Here is a 19,786-nt window from a genome sequence, read left to right on the forward strand (position 1 = left end):
CTGTATGTATGATCCACTGATCAAGAAACTCCTAAATGTAAGAATGTTGTATGGTATAACAGGGCCAGTTTTGGACAAAGAGAGGCCTTGGGCAAAACTAAGTGTGTATTAACAGTCACATTCAGTAAGAGGCTCCCTTTAGCCCCACACAATAATAATACTTTTCCTGTTTACTATTTGTAGACTACAGTCTGTAATATGGGACTGTAGGAGAATTTTTATAGGAGATCATAGACAGATGATGGGTAGATTGATGAGTAGAAGATAAATATGAAAGGTAATATAGATTTATAGATAATATACTTTATATTTATGCATCTATAAATCTATTATATATATGTATAGATATAGATGCAAAAGTCCACATGAAGGGGGTCCCTTTAGGAGAGGGGTCCCTGGGCAAATGCCCAGTTTGCCGCCCCCTAATGTCGGCCCTGTGATATAATATCTATATGAATTCAGTGCATCTTTTTATTATATGAATTCAGTATTTATTTTATTGCCTTTGTCCCTAGGTTTTTTGATGTGCCTATGAGCTTGCTTCCGAAAGTAAGAAGTTCTTCAGAAATCTATGGCCTTATGGTAATGTATTTCATTTCTTTTAAATTGTTCTTTCATAGCTGATTTAAACTGTCATGGTTGACAAAAAGGCATAAAAAACTATGGAAATGTTGGCGACAAGGCAATATTAATTCCCCCGCATGCTTCCTATGCCACAGTTGATCTCCCTGACATTGCACAGTGAATAATTTGCTCATGTGACTTAAACAAAATAAAAATTTATTTCGTTTTTTACATTAACTTTTAATTAAAGTGAATTTTTAGCTTATTACTGTTTTCATTTCCTACATTTCCTACATTTGATTAATTCACATCTGGACATTTTTAAGCACTGTAGGCATGTTGACTTATTTTCATGGAATATAAAAGATGCTGCAATGTAATATAATACAATATTAACTCTCTGCTGGCAGGGAGACAGGTAATATGATTTCAGTACTGTATAAAACATTATTTACCATTACTTGGCCCCCTACCAGCATGGTGTGGTAAGTCCTGGAGGAGAGGGGGCAGCTGCAGCATCCTGTGTGTCTGTGTCAGTCTCCTCTCCTCCCGACTTCCTGTCATGTGCATTTAGCAGGCAGGGGAGGGAAGAGATGATGTGGAGTAGAAGAAGAGTTCACAAGGAGTCTGGGACATAGGCACACAGGCTGCTACAGCTGCCTCCCTCCACCCAAAGGAATCTCTGTAAGCTACTAACAGGAGCCAAGTAATGTGAAATAAAGTACAGAAAACATTCCGAATGCTGACAAAGGCATTTTTAAAATCGGCATAGCATTGGCTATTATAAATTGTAACCAACTAAAAATTACAATCCTGGTGACAGATTTGGTTTGAAGTTTTCTTACACGTATGAATCCTGCCAGTCCCCCCTTCTGAATTCTCATAGATCCACTAGCAGTTTGCTAGAGCTTGCTTGGGCCTCATAAACCAAGACATGTTTGTGCGCTGTAAACTAGCAGCACAGAAGGCAGCTAATTCACGGCACCATTGATTTCTATTGTGCATGTTCACAGTAAGATGAGGCACGGACAGTCATTTTCAATGGACGTGGTTATGAGTGCCTTATGAGATTGAGGTCTTGTAAGGTGCAGCGTTTGTTTACTTAAACTGATCATGATTTGCATAAACTTGTATGTAGCTATTGCCATGAGAAGATAACCAAAGCTTGTCATACAGTACCAACAAAAATAATGTGGTAGTTGTAAAGTATACTGAAATGAATAATTATATCTTATTTGGAACTTTGTAGTAAACCACAAATCTATCTTTTTCTTTTGTTGTGAACTGTGTTTGTGCTCTTGTTTTTTGCCTACCATAGAAAATCTGTCCTAGCTTGGTGAGTAAAGGCGTTTGTCGGTCAGTTCACCAGTCATGTGTCACAAGCACTTAAAGCACAAATCCTGCAATTTCCAGTTACAAAGAGTTTTACAAATTCCATTCAACCTGTCTTGTGAGAAATGGGTTTAAAATGGCTTCATAAATGATCCAGGAGTAACTATTTTTTTTTTTTTTTTTTTTTGTATGGTACTGAACTGGAAGTATCCAAAATTGTATTAACAGCAATTCCCTAAGACATTGTTTTCTGTTAATTGTTTTTTTTTCCAAGCAACAATGATCTCCCTATATATAAAAATTCCTAGCAGCAGTTTTAGGAAACATTCACAGTTTTTTTCCAGCTGTATTTAAAGGATACTAGGTAAATTGACTCCCCCTTGTGATTACCTCTTGCTTCTGCCTTCTGCACACTTGGTTTCATCTCCTGGAACTTCTCACAAGTAGAAAAATCACAGCACAGGTTTGGAGTGTGTTTTATTCACCAAAACGCAATGGGGCACATTTACTTAGAAAGTTGGAAACTGCATTAAAAGTGCTATTTCCATGTGTAATGCTGGGTGTGGCGATTCACTAAGAACGTGCGCCAGAAATCATGAATTTGTTGCCTCCCTGCGCTGGGCTGACAGAATTCTCCATCTTTATTTGTGGTGCACCTTTAACATAGGGCGTGCAACACGGTTTGCAAGTTAAATACGGCAAACAATCTGAATCAGTTGGACTGACCGACTGCACGCCTTCTAATTTGTGTGGCATAGAGGCCAGCGTAGCTGGGTCAAAAAAAGGGTTGTATGCAAAACCATGACGGTGCAGACACTTCTTAAATACCTGTGCAAACTGAATGTGCCCCAATGTGCTTAGTAAATGTGCCCCAATGTTTCATCTGCTGAGCAGTCTTTGTCAAGCAATCTTGTTTTCCATACAACTGGAATTTAGGACTAATGATGAGTGGATCCATTAGTGTGCAGGTTTCGGCTGGTTCAGACCACAAACACAGACCCCTGTAGTTCCTTACATGGCAACCACAGAACGCCTTCAATTAAGAGAGTAATGCCGTAGAGCTGTGCATCATTATAAAATATTTATATTTTTCTACGGTTTTTATTATTTTAATTTTTCTCCTAAAATCTTGTTTATGAAATTGCTGTTTGTACAATATCCTAAAGAACCACCATACAAACTCTACGGTGTCCTATACTGGATAAAATAGCTGGAAATGTGCATGGTTATTTAATCTTTCAATGGTTTTGTTTTGCGTCACATTTTCTGCGTCACCTTAAAGGGCACAGTATTCTTATGTGTCTGTTTATTGCTGTTGGCCTCAATTCTTTATTTTGCTGCTTTAAGCTCGAAAGCTGTTCACAGGGTAGTGGAGCTGATCACAAAGCTGAACTATGGCCCTTTTAAGCCAGTGCTTCTAACATTATTAATGTGTGTTCCTTAACCTCTTTCTTTTTATTATGTTTGCAGAAGTCTGGAGCTCTAACCGGAGTGCCAATATCAGGGGTAAGGTCATGATGCTGCATCTAAATCTCTTACCTACGGTCACCGCAATATATAAATATACAAGGGTCTTTGTTTCCCTGCCGAGGTTCTGTGGAAACTATAGATTCCCTAATAGATGGTAAAGACTTAAAGTGCTTTACCTACAATAGACAACCATCACCCATCTACAGGGTAGGTGATCTGTCTGACCTCTCAGATCATAAGAACAAGGTTCTCTACCCACCCACTCCTCTGTATTTTACACATGCAGTAAGGAAAACTAAGTGTAGCAGCCACATGCATGGTGCCAGTTGTAAAATAATAAGAATAGTATTTTTTTTGTTGCAGTGTTTAGGCGATCAGTCGGCTGCATTAGTTGGACAGATGTGTTTCCAAGATGGACAAGCAAAAAATACGTGAGTGATGTTACAGTTATGCTGTGTCATATAAAGGTATAAAAGACTAATTGCTGGTAAACTGAATAATATCACAGCTACATAATGTGCTAGTAGTAGTATGAGAGTGGGTAAATACTCACCAAAAGACCCTCTGTGTGACTGTCTGTTGGGACTTTTAACCATAACAGAGCAATGCAAACCCATTTTGGAAGAGAGTAATGGACTCCTAATATTGATGGCATTATTATTGCCATTATAAATTATGGAAAGTATTGACCGTAACCATCACTGGTGAACTCGGACTATAAAATATAGGAGAATTCAAGAGCTTATTTGTTATTTAATTTATACAAGTTATAGGGTTCTCTAATATATAATACAATCGACCATCTGTGAAAATCTACAAGTAAAGGGGTTTACATTCCACTTCTAGCCAGTAGATGTCAGAGCTTACATACATCAACTCTGTGTCTAGATTGCAGATATAATATTATAATCTCAATAATAATAATGCATTCTATGCATATTGCAACAATAAAATGTCAGGGAATTTTTTTTTTTTTTTTTGTAGTAATTTCATCTAGTAGAAAAAGAAAAAGTACCTACTATAAGTCTTCTATGGTCCAAGTCGTTGTATAGCAGAAAATGCACACCCTGCCAATGATCTACCTCATACATACATACTGAGAAGGAGGCACTTCAGTAGCCAAGGATGTTATAAAAACATCCTTTCTCATTCACATTTCTCAGTCTGTATGACCATAGACAAAAAAAATTAGCCAGGGTGTGTTGTAAAGCCTACTTTATACTTGTATAGATATGTTTTAAACCAACGGTAGCTTTAAAATACAACCTAGTTAATATTGTATCTATTGATACTATTGAGCCTTTGGGATATATCATGCTGAAATCCCCCTCACCAATATTTTTTTTATGATAAATGTTTTATGGATGGTAGTGGGTTTTGAATATACAGTACATTTCCATTAGCTACATAAAATCCATTCTCTTAGCTAATCATTAGCACCTCTTATGGCACTTTCACAGATTAATATAAATGTAACATGTGTTCTGCAATTCTATTGGTGATAATAATTGTAATAATAATTCTTGTTGAGCGCACCCACATTATGCAGCGCTGCACAGAGCTTGCCTAATCAGTCGTGATCCATTCATTCATGCTGTTGTGTATATATATATGTTTTATATATAAGGCATGAGATAAATGCTTTATTTATTTTGGGAGTTCTGAGACTTATCCTTACAATAATCCTATTTTTTTTCAGGTATGGTACTGGTTGTTTCTTGCTGTGTAATACAGGCCCAAAGGTAGGCAATAAGGATCTATTTGGAAGTCAGAAGTCTTATTCTTGCATGGTGTTCTATGTTGTTTTCATGAAATGTGCTGTTTGTCCTACAGCCTGTTGTGTCAGACCATGGGCTCTTGACTACTGTGGCTTACCAGCTTGGAAGAGATAAACCTGCCTGCTATGCACTTGAGGTAAGTTTTTGACTTGCTACGTTACCACTATCTACATTTTGACTTATTGAATGACTTTGTTTTATCCCCTTTGTAATTTAGGGATCAGTAGCAATTGCTGGAGCAGTTGTTCGCTGGTTACGGGATAACCTCGGTATTGTTAAAACAACTGAAGAAGTAGGTATGTATCCTGTAACATGTTTTTATGTGTTGTATTTGCCTGCTGCTGCTTTAAGTGCACTCGATTCATTTTCAATGTTTCTTTTAGAAAAACTTGCTGCTGAAGCTGGAACGTCATATGGCTGCTACTTTGTACCTGCATTTTCAGGCCTTTATGCACCATATTGGGAACCCAGTGCCAGAGGGTATGGCTACATATTTTAAAAATAAACATAGCCCATTGGTGCCAAAAGTAAGCCATTATTAGGGGACTTCATTTTACTGAGCTACTAGATAATAAACTAAATATTTGGGCCCATATTTATCAAAAATATCTGGTGCTCTCTGCACTGCTCAGAGTGCACCAATTTTTTTTTCGATGCTCAACACAATTCTGTAGAAGTCTGCATGATAAATGTGGCGCACAGTCCGACTGTGCAACAGATCACCCCATTTTACTGCAGAAATATGTGTTGCGTCAGGTATAGTGCAGCCGCAAAACAAGAGTCACGTACAACACTTATTAAATACATGTGCAAGCAGTTTGCACTAAAAAGAATGTGCAAAGTTAGACAGAAAACTAATGCTAGGGCTTTAGTAAATCTGGCCCTTCGTGTTTGGGGGGTGGGGAGTAGACGACTTTAGTGCATGTTTTAATTCTCTCTCTCTCCCTTCTGGTTTTGTGTTTCAGAATCATCTGTGGTCTGACACAGTTTACAAATAAGAATCACATTGCATTTGCTGCTCTTGAAGCTGTGTGTTTCCAAACTAGAGAGGTACATATAAGTCTTCATAATGTTCTGTTAGATTATCACTTCTTAGCAATTTGGTCAGGGTCACACGGACTATTCATACAGGGGGCACATTTTACATGGTAGATTTTTCACTCTGATTGCGCAATGTTGGCCTTGCAAATAAAATATCATGGTAATTCCATGTAAAGCCACAAAAAACAACTATAGCGGATGGGGACGGGCTGCTGTAACGAACCTAGTCCCTGTCTCATCTAATCATCCTTTCTCCCCCTCAATCATCCCTCCTCCTCCTCGATGAATTGATGAGACAGGGACTCAGTCTGTAGCAGCAGACGCCCCCATGGTTTGCTTGTGCTTGACATGGAGACAAGCAAACTTTTATAAGTTACTGGAAAAGCATTTTTGGAATTTTTTATTAAAATGGCTATTAAAACCTGTGATCAGGTGGAAATGTCATATCCTGATGACAGGTTCCCTTTAACAAAGTCTGCTGTATTTATTTTGGGTCTTTCAAGTATGGAAGCCTATAAAATATTACATCTCCTGGACATGAATTCTTGGCGGAGAGTAAATTTTGCAATAAAGCGGCTTCAGCAAGATGTGCAGTGTTCACAGAACTATTGTTGGATGGAAGACCATATTCGAGGCATTGATTTATATACCTTATGTATTTCCACGAATACAAATATTATTCAGACAGGAATGTTTATTTTGGCTCACATGGATGTCTTTGATGGGACTGTTATTGGTGTCTTCTAGTCTCCACATCCCTAATCATATTTTTTCTTCCCAGATTCTTGATGCAATGAACCAAGACTGCGGAATTCCTCTGAGCCAGCTGCAGGTTGACGGGGGCATGACTAACAATAAGATCCTCATGCAGTTACAGGCTGATATCCTATGCATCCCAGTGGGTGAGCAGTTCAGTGTCTGTGCTCTGTAGATGTATCTATCGTTTGCTTGTGCAATTACTTTGTTGGTAATTAGTGTGACTGAGGGATGGCCGCATAGTATCTTCATGTTACATTTTAAAGTGTAAGAAGTAGAAGTAAAAATGCTAGACAAAATGAATAATCTATCAAAAGGGTAACAATTTCCTACAAAGAATAGAAAGTAATCATATTTTTTTTTTTTACCATTTATAATTCTATGAACTGACAAAAAATACCTGGTACTATTTCCTTGGCTGAATGGCATAAATTGTTGCCTTATTCTCTTCCGCAGTAAAACCCTCTATGCCTGAAACAACTGCATTAGGAGCTGCCATGGCTGCTGGGGCTGCAGACGGAGTAGGTGTCTGGAGTCTTAATCCTGGAGATCTGACTGCAGTCACTTGTGAACGTTTTGAACCACAGATTAATCCTGAAGGTAAAGTCCAATCCATTTAAAACATTTTCATCCAAAAATACTAAGCTTTCTTATCATCTTTTTTTTTTCTTCTCTTTTCTTAGAAAGTGAATTCCGATATGCTCGTTGGAAAAAAGCAGTGATAAAATCAATGGGCTGGGAAAGCACTGATGCTACATCCAATGGGAATGGTAACTTTATCATTATTATATTTTCCAGCTTGCTTAAAGATAAAAGAAATCTACCACAAAGTTATATGCTAATGAGCTGAGAAGAGTTTAACTACTTTTACCAAGGGGACTTAATATTGTAGGGAAGTTTTTTATGCTCTAATTATTAGTATTATTTTCTTTTTTAGATTTTATATATGCAGTGTAGCTTGTTTAGATGGTCACTTGACTGCAGCATATAAAGAGTTACCTGCCGGCTTTCTTCTCCTACTTGGCCCCCATCACGTTGCAAGTTCTATGCCTTGTAGGGAGCCATGTGGGAGTGTACTCAACACACAATTTTAGGGTTAATCTTGCGCTGCCTATTAATGTCCTAAAGGGATTTTGGTACAAAAATTAGGATGTGAATAAGCCGAGTGGAGCCTAGAGCTTAAACCACTTCTTTTGTTTAGGCTTGGGGATCAGGAACTATACATGTTGTGTTCCAAGATATGTATAATAGCTGTTTCTGCTAAGGTTTGGGGAAAGGAATGTGGTTTAAAATTTTCTATTTAAAAAACCATATACTACACAATTGTTAATCTGATTTGAAGTGTAACTGTGGGGGACTGTTGTGAAGCTTTTTCTTATATACTTCCTTCACACTACAGTATGGGGGACGTATATGCGGCCAATATACGGCCCCCATACACTTCTATGGGCTTGCGGCGCCCTACGGGAGCGGTACGGTGCGGCACCGTACCGCTCCTTAGCCCGGGAAAAGATAGGACATGTCCTATCTTTTCCCGTATTACGGCCCCGCGGCCACACATCGCTATGGAGAGGGGCGGGGGTGAGCTGCGCTCACCTCCTCCTCCTCTCCCCGCCCTGCCGTGTGCCTGCCGTGCTACGGTGCGGCGGGCTCACGGCAGTGGGAATGTAGCCTTAGTTTGTACAAAAGCAGACTGATAAGTGCCCCTTATTTACAATGTAACTTCTATGTTGCTATGGCAAATCTGTCTACTGGATTGAGTGTTAACCCTTCCTGTTCTCTCCCTGGCTGTAGTATGCTATGAGCACTATATTCAAACATATAGCTAAAAGTAAAGGGGTTATTCCTCACTGCCAGAGCTGTTTAACCAAACACAGGGAGAATAGATGTGAGCTAATGCAGCCTCCATAGACACACACTGTACAGGCTGGAATATAGATCCCTGTGTAGGGAGTAGCTGCATTTTTTTTCTTTTACAAACTAAGATGCACTTGTTAATGAATTACATTAGAATTAAATGTTCACCACATCCCTTCACACACAATATTAAAAATTATCTCAAATGGCGTTTATGCTTTAAATAAGCAGAGCAATAATTTGAAGACCAAATACAGCTTATAATATTTAACTGACTGTCCCTCCAAGTTATAAAATAGCCTATAATTACATTCAAAGTATTGATATAATATCAGAAAATGCAGCATGAGTTGGTTTGTTACATTATTGTTCTCTATCTTTTAGTTGCCCTTTTGTAGTGTCACTAATCATGTAATATCTATTCGGTTTTAGTTTAGATAATACTACAGTATTACATTCATAAGGTTCCCTACACAGAAAAGACATTATAAATGGTTTGCATCCGAAAACTTTTTGCATTTTGTTGCCATTCAATGGCACTAAATGATATAATAGGCACATTGATCTGATGTTCCTACATGATCTTGCCTAGTTGAATGGCCTTGTTCACTAAATCTATACTAGGAAACATTAATAATGGTATTTCACCATCTTTTACAGCATTAAACTAACAACACACTAAGGTCTGATATGAAATATTATTTTAAGCATTCCTCTTAAGTTTAGAAAATCATTTATAAAAATATTCTCCTTCAAAGTCTCATGCAAATGAAAAGAGTCACTATATGACTGAAATGAATTCCCTTCTGCAGATATATCCATGATTTGCTATAAAAATGAGAATGTCCTCTATTGTAAAGCATGATTGGGAAATTGATTGTCTAAAAGTGATTCTTCCAAGCTAATTTATAGGTATTTGGACAATGTTTCCCATAAAATAAGGAATGCTAGAAAGGTCATTTCATACCCTACCTGAGGGTTCCGTTAGTTTATTGGTGTAACAACTGCTGACAGAGACCCTTAAAATAATGAAAACACATTTGCAAAATATGTAGAGGAGTATGCTTTAAGAATATCATCCGATATGGCAGGTTTTGAATGTGAACAGCACATTAGCACATTTAGGGTTCCTTCATATTACTTCTTCCAGCTGACTCATCAGCAAACCATATAGAGTGAAGTATAGACAAACCCCAATGACTGATACTAGCTCTAACAAAATATAGCAGTACTATTAATAATATGTACATGTTTCTTTCTATAGAATAGAATGATCCATTTTTCACGTAGCCAGTCCTTTTATTCTTTCTCAATATATCTGTAAATATAAGCTGTTTATGTTGAACTGAAGATTTCCCTCCAACTGCTAATAATTTCCTGGTAATGAGCACATTATTGTGCAAATCCATTATCCTGCTAAGCTTAAAATGAAGACGCTTAATATTGCTATGATAAATTATATTATAATTGTTAATGGAGCTAAAGCCAAAAAAAGAAAACCAAGAAATCAGTTCTTCTAACAGTGTGTCAAAAGGGCACCCACAAAATGTTTAACCCTTTAACAGCCACACACTGTATTTTGATGGCATGCAAAATTGGTCCTGCAGCAACATCTTATGACTTAACTGTTTTAAAGCTATCTATTAGTGACAGGGGAGGTTCCCAGGTGACCTGTGTAATGTTCCTTCTTGCCCTAAATGATGTCCTGGTACAAATTCAATTACATCACTTCTGCCTACGAGTTATATTTTACAACTTTAGTACTTTTATAAGATGATTTTTCCTTCTCAAGATCTGCCTTTATAAATTCTCATGCACCATTTATTTTATCTGTGAGCTGGCCACCATTAACTTACAGCAAACTATGTTGTGCAGCGCCATGATAAGTAGATCAATGCTGTCGACTTGGTGCCTGTTTTAAGCACACGTGTGCCTTTGATGCATATCATCCAAAAAACTTAAATGGCTTATTAAAATTATAGAATAAAATTTTACTTTTTTTTGTGAAAAAAAACTGTTGGTACCACAATCAGATTTTTGTATTCATTTTCTTTTGGTGAGGTAGCTGTTTTATTTTCAGTTTGTATAGTTTCAGTAACATAAAGATATTTTATTTTAAGTTGACAGAACAACATTTTTCTCTCCTCTCCTGTAACCATGTGGTCATAAGTAATGCTTAAGTCACAGCCTACATTTTGGGCAATTGAGAATAATGTGAAAAGTTTAACCTCTTGGCAACATCCACGGTACATGTATGACATGTGCACTAGGGCATTATGGGCTGGAGTCAGGAGCCCGTGCCGTATGCAGTGAGTGCTGGCTCTTTTACAGCTTCTACTTGGAGAACCTGTCACCATGTTTTGCCCCACGAAACTACTGTCCCCAGAGGAAGGCTATAGAATTTCCTCTTTTATATGAAATCTTACTTGTTTTACCTGTAAATTAAAAATCTTCTTACAAAGTCAGGCAACTAAGACTTTAATGCCATTTCAGAAGCCCCTATCTTCTGTTCTATACTACTTAGAAACCGCTCTTTGTGTGATATTAAAGTTAAAGATCTTGTCTTAAAGATCACATCATGCTTGTGGTTCTGTGAGCTACATAACCAGAGATACAGATGGCTAAATACATAGTTGGGAGTGCAAGCTGCAGATAAAGATCCGATTTTTGCCTTTATTTTAACTTCCCTGTATGTCTGGTTCTGTAGCTCACAAAACCTTAGGCTTGATGGAATCTGGAAGAGTCTTCTCTTTAAAGGCACCCAGGCCCCCAAAACTAATGCTTCTATTACACCCTGCCAAAGCCAGGAATATGACTTGAACCACAGCCCATTCAAAGTCACTGTACATAATTAAAACCATGAATTTCAAAGAACCAAAGACATGTGAGGACAAAACAATACTTACTGTCCAGCAGAAGTATCTACTGACCACTAAACTATCTCTAAAAATTGTTTGTAAGGAAATTTCCTGCATTATCTCGTTCAAGTAGAAGTGCCCGGTAGACTGCGTTGGCGGACAAGTTTATGTACTTCCTTCTATAGAACACAATGTTTTTACACAGAACGAGTCGATGCTGGAATTGTGCATTGCAGGGCAGTAAGATCAGGCTTAAACACTTGCTTTGTTTAGTAATTAAAATGTATTCATCCCATGTAACTTATCCCTGCATTATCTGACCACAACATGTAAAGTGATATTCTGCAGATGTTTTGTATGCCTGCTTTATCAAATCACTCTGTATGGAGAACATCCACCAGTAAATAAAAAAAGGAAAAAGCATTAAGACCTTTGATGCACAACATAATTGGTAATACCACAACCAAGCTGCTGCCCTAGGCTGGGGCACAATGGGGACTTTGTAGTGTAACTGTATGGGTTTTCATTGCAGCTGTAGTTTACCGGAAAACCTAAAGTCAAAGATCACAGGTTATGTAAATTATTTGCAGCAATGGCAAGATTGTTACATTTGTACAGTTGTGTTATAATAAGTCTCCATTTATCCTCCATGGCATAATGAAGACTGTTGGGATATAAGTCTGATTTGCTGTTGCAATGCTTGGTGGCTTTCACCTATACCCTGCTACACTGCTCTGTTGTGCTGATGTGTACACATCTCCATTGCTTAATTAATTGTCACTACTTTTAATTGTCCTGCTGTCCTTATTGATTCATAACACCAATTATCCAATTGTTTTTTTATTTTTTCCTTTTCTGTCTTGCTTGAATGGAATCCTCTCCCGCTGGATGTCTTCAGGTGACTCTAGTATCTTCTCTAGTCTGCCTCTGGGCTTTTATGTAGTGAGTAGCATGGTAATGTTAATCGGAGCAAAGTACATCACAGGTTAGTTTTTATTATATTGATCAGATTTCAATTCAAGGTCTATCTGTTGTCCCATATAATAAGCATGTTAATCATTCAATGCTTTAGACTTTGATTTCTCCTTTATACATATGCATTTCTTAAAAGGAAGACAAATCTAGAAAATGCCATAAAAATCCATACATCCATTTATTAATTTCTTATTTTTATTTTATCCTAATTTTAGTTTTTTTGGATATGGTGATAGATGGAGCTGTAGTCACCAAAATCTAAATATTTCGATAAATACCCATCAGATCCAAAATCTAAAAATAGAGATGTATTATGTTTCTAAAAGTTATCCAATGTTACCAAATTCGGGCACTTAATGTAGAGCATTCGATATTGATAACTTTGTAGGCAAATAGAAAAATCCCCATCTTTAGAGAGAAGGAAACTTTAGATAATTAAGCTCTGGCATGTGTGAGGGGCAAGGGAACTCGCATTAAATCAGTAGCCTGAAGTGGGTCAAAAACTACTGCTTACACGTTGTTGTACCAGGCTTGTGCTGAATGTAGTTTCTCCATAAATATTAGATCCCCCCCCCTCCCCAGGGTTGAAAATACAGGGTCAACTTTAATAATATTGGATAGATTTTCTTAAGAAATATTTGTCCCATTTTTTGTTTTTTGATCAAATGTGTATTTTTCAAGAGATCTCCATTTTTGAACAATTTTTGTTGCTCCTATTGTTTCTTGGGTAATGAAAATTACTTGATTTAGATTAACACCAAGCTACCGCGTATCCTTTCCAGCACATGATCATTTGCTTTCTAGGCCCACAAACAACGGATCCACAGTAGACGGTAGAAAAAACTCCCAGGCAGGAATTATCAACAAGCTCTTTGTTTTGCAACCAGAGCCGTTTGACTCGCCCATGTCCCTGTGGAAATCGTGCTGTGTGTATGAGCTTGTTGAAGTACCGTTGCCTATATGATATCTGTTGAATCAACGGATCACACTTGGCCAAAAACTATGTTCATTTGCTTGAAGCCTATGTGTTACCACAGGCAATAGAAATATGAGGAAATCTGAAGGACACAAGTCATCATAACAATCATTTAACAGCACTATTTAGATTTAGGAGCATTAATTTAAATATTATTTAAGTTAATTATTTCTTCAAAGTGGACCTTTTAAGAAAGGAAATGCTTATATTTCTATAGAATGGTAGAGACAATTGTATAGTTGTAGTGTTGTTGTTCTGACACCCAGTTGCCACATGATGGTGCCAGAAGATAGAAATGTGTAGAGCTTGTTATTGAAGTCCAGCATTCAGTGTGCAGTCTGTGGTGCAGAAATACAATTATGCTTTTACACTAGTAAGGTGCTGGGTATACTGTAGCTGTAATCAGGTTTACCAGTTGTCCTTCACATTCAATTTACTTCAAATGCAAAAGACAAGCTCTTTGTAATTAGGGAAATGTGTATTAATTACTACCTTCATTATGAAACGCTGGGACAGATTACTGCTAATTAAGTCTAACCTGCGATACTTTCTTACTAGAAATATTCCTTATGGAATATATTGTAGGTGGCAAGTTAAATGACTTAAGTCACAGTTTTTTTAAACAAAAATTAAATTTTAAAAGTAAGGAGTCACCAGAAAATGTTTAAAAAAAAAAAAAAAAAGTTTAGAATAAACATATTTTTAGGTATTTTTGATGATTTATTAAATAAATATTTTCTTTCCCTATTCTTGATAAAAATGATAAAGGATGATACTCTGTCATTTTTGCCCTAGCAACAATACTTCTGACAATTGCTAATTCTGTAGCCATCATTTATTGACATAACAGGATTACACTATTCTTCACTAACACTTCTATAGAAAATACTGACCGTGATGATGTCACTACCACCAATTTGCACAATGCATGCCTACAAAACTCTCCACACCTCATTGATTTGATTCCAGACCATTGCTGTTGTAATTTATATCTTTAACCATTTACCAGAACTTTTACTCGAGGAAATATGGCAGTCCTCCTTATCATGTAGTTAGGAGAAATACAATATCAAAAACAGATTTTATAAAAGTGATTAAACTGAAAATTGCCAACACTCTAAATACAGAACAAGCAGAACAACAAATACTTAGACCACTGTTTTTGTAATCTAAAAATGGGAGAATCTGTGAAACAGAGGAATTACTGAAGTAATACTTGAGCTCTGCCACGTTCCACTTTTTCAGGTCACTGCCAGATTTTAGAGAGCCAATAAACGGCGGGCACCATTCCAATAAATCCAACAAGGCTGCTGTCAGGTTATACCATTGGTATACAAACAAGAAGGGAGAGAAGAATATAACCTAAAATACTCACACCATGAATAAACCATGCAGTTGTTCTTTGGTGGGACGGCGTTGGGAACTCCGGCCATACCCCCCCCCCCCCCCATGTGTGAAGAAAGCGTGAAAGGAAAATAATTGGTGTTTCGCAAGTAATTGCAATTAGATCAGGGCTTCTATGCCAGAAAACTGCAGTAATCGCAGTTACTTACCTTGATAAATGTCCCCTTATATGTATAGTACAAATACTTTTTGAACAAAGGAAACAAACATTACAGAGGTTAAAATCAATTAAAAAGCTTAAGGCCAGCAAATGACACCATGAGGCAAGCCTGTAGGGCTGCAGCCCGCCAACTACACTACCCACTAAAATTATGGGGTGTATATCCCACCTAGACCAAGACCAAACATGATGAATGGTGAAAATATGTATCATAACAAGGTATATGTTATCAAATATACATAATAATAATTCTTTATATAGCGCACACAGATTACACAGATACATATGAACCCTATAATGCCTAGTTGGGGGAATTCTGTGGATAAGGACATGCACATATGAATTTCTATTGCTGCTGCTGCTAGGGTGATGGGTCACTTAGTTTATAAACGCCCTCTAAGAAGCTTCACAAATGAGCATGGTACATGGACATACAGTTAAATAGACTGACATTTCTGGGTTCAACTCAACTGCTATTCTATCCTTATTTTAACTCTTTACGCTGTTTAAAGGGGTTGTCCAGGCTTTTTTTAAATGATGGCGTGGAGAGGGGGCTATAAAACTAAATAAAGCGTATTCTCACATCCTCTGGCACGTTGGTTTTCCTGCAGTGCAGCCCATCATAGCCGGCCTGTGTTTGTTTAGAGGTCTGCCTCTATAGGCAGCAGTGGTGAACAAACAGAGGCCAGCTAGGATTGGCTACACAGTGTGAGAATGGGAGCGCTGGAGGAGGTGAGTATAGGTTTCTATAGCCTCCAAGCCGGATATAAAATATTTTTAAAAGCCCTAACATTCCCTTTTTAACCATGTCATTATTGTTATTATCCGTTGCTAAATAACGAAATAACTGAATGCATGTACTATTATTCTGTACATACTTAGTTGCAGGTCAGTAGAGCTGCTTTTTGTCTTAAAAAAATAAATAAATAAATAAATTGGGCATCACATTGTATTGTATAAGCACTAAAAGCTCTTTATACATCAGATAAAAATTGTATGAACCCCTTGATTTATGTGGGACTTATCCTCTATCTTATGTGTATTGGGATGCCGAGACCGAATTTCAACATGCAGGATCAGCAAAGTCAAGCTGGTCTTCTGCTCCCATCTCCCCGCACAAACCACGTATGTGCCATGTGCATGGAGTCATAATGAAGGTTGGGAAAGCAGCTGTTTACAATATAAGCATTTGTCAACAGCCTTTGAAAGCTTATAGCCACTCTAAAAGTATACAAACTCTACCCTAAAACAGACTTTTTCTTTTTACAAATATCCAGTAATGGACTTGGTCAAATAAAGTGATTGGATAGTCTTACTTCTCTGTATAGATTATACATGTTATACCTTAAGATATATCATTTTATATTTAATGTTTTTTTTCTAATTTGTATTATTGTCTCTTTATCCTTTTAGGACTTGACAAATGAAGTTAATTCTACACATTTTTACGTTTGCTGGGATTTTTTGGATTTTTGGTCGACAACAAGATAATAATTTTAGTCTGATACGATTTGACACCTATATAAGTAAAATTTAAGTCGTCATCCTTCTCCTCCTCCTGTTACGGTAAATGTTGTTTCTAGCAGAATATGGCTCCTAAGGCTGATTTACCTGTTATGTAATGTGCATGAGATGTATTCTGCTACAGACAGTCATACTTGTAAGAACCTCTTACTATCTCTGCGAAGATAGTAATGAAGGTAATCCAAACCTCATTGATAAATGACAAATTACTTGAGGATTTATTTGCACTTTCTAATTATTGGAATTATTGATATCACATACGACTGATTGAGAAATATGTACAGATATTTTTTGATGAAGCTGTAAGTTTTTTGCAAGTTAAGTTAAACAATCTTGTATTTTATCTGGCACAGATAATTATATTTGCTACAACTTGATTTCTTCTATAACATTTGTGCCTTTTACATTCCAAAGGCTGTTTATTTGTACGGTTCTTCATTTTATTGTCCTGTATCTTATCATGTAGGTGAAGAGCCATAATGAATTACTGGTACCATGTATCACTTGGGAATGATACAGTTTCTTTGATGGGCATTTCATTGTTTGAAATAGATGTAAAAATAAAATAGTTTATACACATTGCCCTGTCACTGACTTCTTTCAAAACATTTCGTTTTCCACCATTAATAAGGCTTTTTTTACCCTATTACTATATAACACTGCTTCAAGGTTTAGATGTTTTTCATGGCTAAAATAGCCTGGTTTAGGTATTCCTATATTATAAAAGTCATGGTATCTATAATAACTGTGTGAACAGAGCCTAATATCTATATAGTTTAAAGGGCATCAACCACCAGGAAGCAAACTGACTTGCTGTTGTGTGTCTCCTCTGTCAGGATCTGCTCTTCTTTTAGCTTTTTAAACCTTGTTTTTATGACAAAAAAGTTATAAAAATTATGCAAATGTGCCAGAGGGCTATTGATGGCTATTGAGTCTGGGGCCCCTCAAGTTAATTTGCATAATGTTTAAATCCTTTTTATTGTAAAGACAAGGGCATAAGAAGATAAAGAAACAGATCCTGCTTGATTTATAAACCTTAATCCTGGTGGTAGATGTCCTTTAATCTTTGATCTTTACAAGTCTTCTAGACCAGTAATGTTAAACCACCTATGTACTTAAAAATACAATTCGATGCAGGATAATCTATTTCAATGCTGCATGTTTTCAACCAAAGGTTTTGTTACAATTAGTTGGTCACTATGTTCTTTGATATGTAAGCAATAAGGAGTGAACCTTCTAGACAGTCAATCTTCTTCAGTTTGTGTAGAATTGTTGTATTGTGGAAAGAAATGATTGATGTTGGCTTTGCAACCATTAAAAAAAAAATATGAGCATATTGATCTACTTTCTTTAGTTCTGTAGATATTTAGAGAATCACATTTTAGAGAAATGCATTGAGATTGAACTACTAAGGTCATGTACCAGTTTTTCTCACCTTGAACTGCATTTCTAGGTATGGGAGAAGACAACCCACAAGAGTTCTCTGTATCGCCTAAAAAAATTAAAAAAAATTGTTGGAGTTCGCTATGATAAAATAAGGTACATGCATAAAATCAGGACAGCTTTCTTTTATCCCTGGAAAGAAATCTTATCAATTGCTGCTTGGAATATATTGTAATCTGATGCCAATAAATACCGTTTTTAGCCTTTTTTGTTATTATGTGCTTGTTTTTAATATATATGTAATGAGAGAGGACTTGGTGCAGTATCCATACAGACTGATATATGTCTATCCATGGCTGGTGAGGGGAGGGTTGTCCCAACAACCATGGAAAACGGGGCACACGCATCGCCTCTCACACCACCCCACCTACAGTAGAAAGGTACAGTAGAAAAAAAGTAACGGCACTCACCAGTTCCAAAAGGTAGGTAAGTCGTCCTTTATTTAGCAAACAAACATGCAGGGAGGTACACAAGCAAGCCTCGGCCTTTGCCGAGGTTCAGTTACAAGTGAAGCAAGGCCACTGCTGGGACACGTTATTAGTGAAGTGAGGCCGCTGCTGAACATTTTATTAGTGAACAGGAGCTGCTGCTGAACATGTTATTAGTGAGGAAAGGCCACTGCTAGACAAAAGCAATAACCTGATGACACAAATAGGGGGTGTAAATGATGGAAGTGCCTGGAAGCGGCATAAAGTCTAAATATTATGTTGGTTCTGTGGGCTGTTTTCAGAGCCTCTCAATGATGTCTTTTCACTTGGGAGCCCTCCTCCTTCTCTCTCCTTACCACTCAGCCTCATTAGCATACCACTGGATTACAAATATAAGAAGATTACCACAGTGCTTGGATCTTATGAGTAAGTGTCCCTGGTTTATCGTGATGGATTTTGATGCTAGATTTTCTTTAAATTAACGAATATAGGGAACCTCAATAAGAGAAGTCAAAGATAAAATCTTTAACTTTAAAGGTGGTTCATCATGGTTCCAATATACACTCACCGGCCACTTTATTAGGTACACCATGCTAGTAACAGGTTGGACCCCCTTTTGCCTTCAGAACTGCCTCAATTCTTTGTGACATAGATTCAACAAGGTGCTGGAAGCATTCCTCAGAGATTTTGGTCCATATTGACATGATGGCATCACACAGTTGCCGCAGATTTGTTGGCTGCACATCCATGATGCGAATCTTCCGTTCCACCACTGCCCAAAGATGCTCTATTGGATTGAGATCTGGTGACTGTGGGGGCCATTTGAGTACAGTGAACTCATTGTCATGTTCAAGAAACCAGTCTGAGATGATTCCAGCTTTATGACATGGCGCATTATCCTGCTGAAAGTAGCCATCAGATGTTGGGTACATTGTGGTCATAAAGGGATGGACATGGTCAGCAACAATACTCAGGTAGGCTGTGGCATTGCAACGAAGCTCAATTGGTACCAAGGGGCCCAAAGAGTGCCAAGAAAATATTCCCCACACCATGACACCACCACCACCAGCCTGAACCGTTGATACAAAGCAGGATGGATCCATGCTTTCATGTTGTTGACGCCAAATTCTGACCCTACCATCTGAATGTCGCCGCAGAAATCGAGACTCATCAGACCAGGCAACGTTTTTCCAATCTTCTACTGTCCAATTTCGATGAGC

The 19,786-nt window shown here is 37.4% G+C and overlaps 1 protein-coding gene across 3 annotated transcripts in view; it reads left to right on the forward strand.

The window, feature by feature from the left end:
* GK (glycerol kinase) overlaps positions 1-18,347 on the forward strand; it is a 41,331-nt gene extending 22,984 nt beyond the window's left edge. Inside the window, exons 8-21 of one of the 3 annotated variants that reach the window (XM_072135902.1) lie at positions 516-582; positions 1,883-1,900; positions 3,367-3,402; positions 3,730-3,797; positions 5,066-5,108; positions 5,200-5,280; positions 5,362-5,440; positions 5,528-5,624; positions 6,110-6,194; positions 6,967-7,087; positions 7,398-7,541; positions 7,625-7,711; positions 12,555-12,641; positions 16,585-18,347. In XM_072135902.1, the coding sequence (XP_071992003.1) occupies positions 516-582; positions 1,883-1,900; positions 3,367-3,402; positions 3,730-3,797; positions 5,066-5,108; positions 5,200-5,280; positions 5,362-5,440; positions 5,528-5,624; positions 6,110-6,194; positions 6,967-7,087; positions 7,398-7,541; positions 7,625-7,711; positions 12,555-12,641; positions 16,585-16,598 (1,027 nt within the window). In that variant the 3' untranslated portion in view covers positions 16,599-18,347. The remainder of the gene's footprint in view (positions 1-515; positions 583-1,882; positions 1,901-3,366; positions 3,403-3,729; positions 3,798-5,065; positions 5,109-5,199; positions 5,281-5,361; positions 5,441-5,527; positions 5,625-6,109; positions 6,195-6,966; positions 7,088-7,397; positions 7,542-7,624; positions 7,712-12,554; positions 12,642-16,584) is intronic. The other 2 variants (XM_072135905.1, XM_072135903.1) reach the window with 2 other exon arrangements.
* The last annotated feature ends 1,439 nt before the right edge of the window (positions 18,348-19,786 follow it).

The sequence above is a fragment of the Engystomops pustulosus genome, chromosome 2 (genome assembly GCF_040894005.1).
Source record: "Engystomops pustulosus chromosome 2, aEngPut4.maternal, whole genome shotgun sequence".
In the NCBI taxonomy this organism is placed as follows: Eukaryota; Metazoa; Chordata; class Amphibia; order Anura; family Leptodactylidae; genus Engystomops; species Engystomops pustulosus.